The 6,197-nt window shown below is 42.0% G+C and overlaps 2 protein-coding genes across 2 annotated transcripts; both read right to left on the reverse strand.

Moving 5' to 3' along the window:
• Positions 1-2,590: 2,590 nt before the first annotated feature.
• On the reverse strand, positions 2,591-4,903 carry LOC138942878 (uncharacterized). Its single transcript, XM_070313340.1, has 2 exons — positions 4,256-4,903; positions 2,591-3,847 (listed from the first exon to the last, which is right to left on the reverse strand). Exons 1-2 carry the CDS (start codon positions 4,901-4,903, stop codon positions 2,591-2,593), a joined length of 1,905 nt encoding a protein of 634 aa, XP_070169441.1.
• A 339-nt stretch (positions 4,904-5,242) lies between these two features.
• On the reverse strand, positions 5,243-5,968 carry LOC138943024 (uncharacterized). The gene has a single exon (XM_070313544.1). It carries the CDS (start codon positions 5,966-5,968, stop codon positions 5,243-5,245), a length of 726 nt encoding a protein of 241 aa, XP_070169645.1.
• Positions 5,969-6,197: the final 229 nt, after the last annotated feature.

A 6,197-nucleotide genomic window follows, 5' to 3' on the forward strand; every position in this document is an offset into this window, starting at 1 on the left:
AAATATATGGGGACTCTTCTCGGCGGAGAAGCGCCGAACGAGATTGATCACGTTTACGGAGTTTACATCGGCGAGAAAGGTGCGATGCTCGGCGATAAGCGATTTGACGTAGACGCGAATGATTCCATATTTATAGATGAGATTAAATATGTCGGTACTCCCGGTTTGTATGAATTAATTTTTATGAAAATTCCTAATAGTCTCATATAGCGGGAGCGGCGATCCGTTTGAAAAAGAGATTCAATTCAACGTTATTCTCGAGAGAAAGAAAAAAGAATTATGAGTGTTAAAAAACGAAGACTAGTCGAGGAATTGCACGCGCCCGCGAGAAGAAACTTCTCGCGTCGTCGCGTTGCGGTGCGCGGGTACGACGACCTATGGCAAGCGGATGTGGTCGAGATGCGTCCTTACGCGAGACTCAACAAAGGCCACAACTACATACTCACCGTTATCGACGTATTAAGCAAATACGCATGGGCTGTACCGCTTAAGAGCAAAAGCGCGAACGAGGTTACTCGAACGTTATCTAAAATAATACGAGACTCTAAGAGGTGTCCGAAAAATCTACAGACCGATAAAGGAAAAGAATTTTACAATGCCGATATGCGAAATTTTGCGAAGAAGCACGAAGTAAATCATTATTCGACATATTCGGTGATGAAAGCGTCGATAGTCGAACGATTCAATCGTACGCTCAAAAATTCTATGTGGAAGTACTTCACGCTAAACGGAACGTACAAGTGGATCGACGAGTTACCACGACTCGTCGAGGAATATAACACGCGAAAACATCGCACTATAAATATGAGACCTGTCGACGTAACTCCAAAAATTGCTGATAAACTTTTAAATACTGTATACAGCAATATAAAAATCGCGGCTCCGGCGAAATTCAAAGTAGCCGATCCGGTACGCGTCAGTAAATTTAAGACGATTTTCGAGAAAGGCTTCACACCCAACTGGACTACAGAGATTTTTCGAATAACTAAGATACAACGGACTAATCCCGTAACGTATCTATTAAAGGATTCGCGCGGCGAGCCGATCGCTGGAGGATTCTACGAGCACGAATTGTTGCGCGTTGGCGATCCCGACGTGTATCTCGTAGAAAAGGTACTGCGTCCAAAGGGTGACAAGATTTACGTGAAATGGTTAGGAATGGACGAATCGCACAATTCTTGGATAAATAAAACAGCTGTATTATGATAAAAATGTATTTTTATTAAATAAAACTACATATTATACATATTATACATATTATACATATTATACATATTATACAAAATTGTAGACATGTTAAAACTAAAATAATCGTATAATTATAAAACAAAAAAATCTTAGAAAAAATTGTAGCCATGTTAAAACTAAAATAATCGTATAATTATAAAACAAAGAAAATCTTAGAAAAAATTGTAGACATGTTAAAACTAAAATAATCGTATAATTATAAAACAAAGAAAAAAATAATAACACAATACAATTAAAATTAAGACTTGTGAAAATCGATTAACTGTTTAAATAATCGATTAGAGTGATTACCATTATTAATCTTTAAATCGTATAATTATAAAACAATCGTAATTTTGTACGAGTTCTCTCTTGCGCTCCATATAAATTCTTTCTCGCGCCGCTACGCGGCCGCCACATCCTGCGTTCTCTCTTTTGCGCTTTATGCGGACTCTTTTTTATATTTTATATATATTCTTCATCGCATTGTTAAGCGAACGTCGTATCTCGCGGTAACTTTATTCTCGCGGTAGCTTTATTCTCGCGTTGCTCTATATATAACACTTTCAAGAATATAATAAAGAGTCATGGAAATCATCGATCTGTCCAATTCGCGGCTAATCTCGACTCGATTTATGGCAAATTCTCGCATTCTGTCTCGTTTGCATGTAGCATAATATATGTTCGATGCTAATGAGATAGAACGCGAATTTGCCAGATCGAGTCGAGATTTGCCAAGACTTGGACAGAATGGTGGTTTCCACGACTTTTACATCGCAAAAACACAAAAAGTTCGTTTTTTGGCGTTATATACGAATTTTTTCGCGTTCTATACGAGTTCTCTCTCGCACCGCTACGCGGCCGCCGTATCCTGCGTTCTCTCTTTCAAACTTTATACGTACTCTTTCTCGCGCTTTGTATACATTCTTTATTACGTCACTATGATAACACTAAAACTCGCATTAACGTCTTTTTCACATTATTCTATATGAAACACTTCCGAGAGCATAATAGAAAGATCGTGAAAATGTACGATCAGTCTTATTTATAAAAGATTTTATACAATATCTATTATATATAAGACTGATCGAACATTTCCACGATTTTTTATTAAAACCTATTATAAATAAGACCGATTCATTTTTATTATTTTATTAAAATCTATTACAATAAATTATATTATTCGCGCAAATTTGTTCTTCGAAACGATTCGTAGAACGTCCACCGATGTTTTTTCGACGCAACCGTGAATTATATCGAAAATACAATGGTAATATATTATTTATAAAATATGTTTATATTAACAATAAACTACTAACTAAAGTTTAAATGTTTTAAGAAACGTATAGTATTTTTTCGCTCCCTACAACGGTATTTTATAATGTCCCCACGGTAACGTATCCGTAGTTCCCGATATCGTGTATCGTTTGTCATCGTGCGGACTGAGCGCGATCTTCAATTCCGATACTGTATACATCTCGTGTAACTCGGATCTTATACAAAACTGCTCGCGCTTCATCTCGATCCCCTGTCGAAGACAGCGCGCGTAATCGTCAAACGTTATCGTCCTCGCGACAACGCCGCTCTTAACACCCTTGATTCTTTTTGTATCGCTTTTACCGGCGACTCGCAGCGCGTACATTTTCGCTCTGAGTCCAATAAATTCGGTCATAATCGCGCCAGCGTTCTCATCCTTCATCGCACCGGGTATTTTTTTATTAGCGAGAGGCATTCCATACGCATTACCTATTGCGTAATCGCTCGTATCGAATTTGTCGATATCGCGCTTCATATTCTCGTATATGTCCTCGCACTCGACGCGATAAATGAGACTATCCGTATCGGTGTACATTATTTTACACTTATCTCGATACAATGGTAGCATGTACTCGTAGTGAAATTCGTATAAACGAATCTTAGATATATCGAGAATGCACATACCTACATAAATCGGTTTATTGAACTTAACCTCGAGTTTACGCAATTCTACAGCTACGAGATCCTCCGCGAAAACGCTTCTACTGTGAAAATTCGGCTTCGCGATCATCGCCTCCGCGCCGTATCGCCCGTCCCATCGAGTCACGAGTCGAACATTCGAATGATTGCGTACGTTCTCCATAGTTTTGCCAAACACGGCATTATTCATTAATTTGTATAGATTTTTCTCAAACTCGTTTTTCGCGTTAATTCTTAATCGTGTATTCAGTTCGATGTATTCGCGCAGCCATGAAGATTGCGCGAATCGCAATATTCTGTGTATTTTCGTAATGCGTAATCCGTGTCTAACGCATTGCTGCAAATTGCGATAATATATTACGTAACGGTTCTTATCGTACAGTGTGGCGAGAAGCTTCTCGTCTCGTTTTCCGGGCGGCTTATCGCGCGTCGGGCAGGATGGCAAGTCAGCGTGAGAATCGTGAAAGTTGGACGGATATGCAAGGTCGACCTCTAGAATATAACCGATAGGCGAGTCCGATGTCACGGACATTAAGTCAACGCTCGTAACGTTATCGACCCATCGAAAATTTTCGTAAGGCAACGATTGACACATCGCCCATCCATACAAATTATTTATATCGAAGTACATGAGATACGACGATGGTTCCGAAAGATCGTATGACTGTAAATATTTGTTATTAGCGCGCGCGTATCTGTTGGAACATTGACTTAGCCCGCCGCGTATTCCGCGTTCCACGAACATCACCATATCAATGTCGGTTAATAATTCGAATCGCACACCCGTATACTTTAACATAGCGTCCCATGTGTATCCCGGTAACGTGTAATAATACGCGGGATCTAAATTATAACTTCTCATACACGCGTCACGAAAATTTTCGAAAACATCGGCCAATAGAAGAACGTCGGTCTTTAAATACAAATCGCTATAATCGCCTAACGTTTCGACGCGAAATCGCTCCCAGACTCTTATCGCGCGCGCGTAATCGCTTTCAGATATCGCGTCACCGGTTAGCGAACTGTAAAAAGCCTCGCGCGGCGGTAGACGAGTCTCTAACAATTTATCTACATCGTCGACATACTCGTACGGAAATACACCCTTTCGCGCGAGAAGCTCGAAATCGGCGTCGCTAAGATCGGAAAATTCCGAACGCGCGATCCTCAACTCGCTTTTGTCTAGATACGACGCCAATTTCTCGAGACTCGCGCTTAGAAATTTGAAAGAATCCACGAAACGCAATTTCAAGCGTTTTCCGAACCTTCCCTCGTCCCACGCATCTTCGACGTTCTTCGTGAAAGAGATATACGTTTCTTTCATTATCGGCAATATTTCCACGCTGCCGGGAAAAGCGTTAGCTACATCTTTAATGATAAAATGCGCGTCGTAACCCGATAAATTGTGAAAGAATACGGGAATTACGTAAGTATCCTTATAATTTAAATTACAATTTGAATGCGCCGGACCTCTGTACCGTCCAATCAGATGACAGTGATCGCGCACGCGAGCGTCTCCCGATTCGAACGATTTCTCGCATATGCTGCAGCGCGTCGCGTTTACGAATCTCTCCCATTCATCCGATGTAAGATTCGTCATAGAAGCATCGATATCGAGAATAGTCTTCGCGCGAAGCGCTAGATCGTGCAGTTCTTTAACGAACCACAATACGCAATTTTCACCGCAATAAGCTCTGTAGGTAGCTCGTAGAGCTAACGCCATCGAGCGCGCATCGCGCGTAATATCCGGCGCTATAGACTTCGTGATGCTGAACGATAGATGTATTCGACGTTCTAGTCTCCTCTTTCTTCTTCAGTACGCATTCGAGATCAGCGTACACCACGAATGGAAGTCGCTCCTTTCTACTATAGTTGCGAAACTCTAACCATTTGTCGTCTTTGGTAGGAAGGACTATAGCGCACTCGTTCATCCTTCCGCAGTCCACGCTGTGAGCCGATAACTTATCGCTCGTTCGAAAATAGTGCATGCATCTGCGACATAACGCACATTTTTAAATCCCGCGCATTATCAACATCGCGCGACGATTTTTTTAATTAGTACTCACCGATCGCATATATGCGATTTATGTCGTCTACCGCTCAGTTGCGAGCCGACGAGTCGCGACAGAATCTTGATCCACGCGAAATGCGTCGCGTTATCTCGTCGCGTCATATCGTCAAAATACAGCAGATTAATGTGTCTGTCCTTTTTATCGTCAGTGAGACGCAAAGGAACAACGCGACAACCGCCTTTTCCCTCCTTTTTATTTCGAACGGTGTACACATTAATAGATATGTCGTTAATACGTTCGAATCTAGTAATTTTGTTCAAACTCATAGGAAATTTAACGCCCTTCAGATTCAGCACTGTCGTGTAATGCGGGTACGAAGATTCCCGACCCGCGTTTTTTTCAGCTGGATACAGAGCGGCGACCACCGCCCATGCGAAACACGCATTGTCATTAGATTGCACGTTTATTACCGCTTTCTTCAACATGATCTCTCGCGGCAATTTGACGTGACATCCCGCGCGCATAGGATTGTATCTGTTCACGTTCACCGTTAAATTGAATATTCGCGATAACGCCCATCCGCTATCGCGCTCCTGAAATTCTTCCAACGAGGCTAGAGTAGCGTCGACCACCCGCTTCTCGTACCACTCTCGCAAGTCGGAAAGAGGTAGAAGCGGATAATTCTTCGTGACAATAGTCTTAACATCGATCTTGTCGCCCGAAACGAACTCGCCAATAAACACGGTATTGACCTTAACACCGTTATATTCATTCATAACATCGCGTATTCGATCGAGCACGGTATCTCTAGCGTCCTCGAGAAATCGTCGAAGTTCGATATAATCGAAATTAGTAACCGCGCCGGTTAAAACGCGTCTAGAGAAAGCCGTCTCGATCTCGGACCACGAGAATCCCTCGCGTTCCTCTACACCGCCTCCCACGCGTTCGAAACGTCGACGCAGATCGTCTCTCGCGCCCGTTAATCGAACGATTCGAGCGATAAGA

The sequence above is a fragment of the Polyergus mexicanus genome, unplaced genomic scaffold (assembly GCF_030449975.1).
Source record: "Polyergus mexicanus isolate NDT 795.1 unplaced genomic scaffold, iyPolMexi1.0 SCAF_24, whole genome shotgun sequence".
Classification (NCBI taxonomy): Eukaryota; Metazoa; Arthropoda; class Insecta; order Hymenoptera; family Formicidae; genus Polyergus; species Polyergus mexicanus.

Excerpts from the sequence above, each read along its gene's own strand:
- LOC138942878 (XM_070313340.1), bottom strand. The coding sequence starts at position 4,903 with ATGGCGTTAGCTCTACGAGCTACCTACAGAGCTTATTGCGGTGAAAAT. Across the intron at positions 3,848-4,255 it reads CGTACGAGTATGTCGACGAT|TCATACGATCTTTCGGAACC; the intron begins GTAGATAAATTG and ends AAATATTTACAG.
- LOC138943024 (XM_070313544.1), bottom strand. The coding sequence starts at position 5,968 with ATGAATGAATATAACGGTGTTAAGGTCAATACCGTGTTTATTGGCGAG.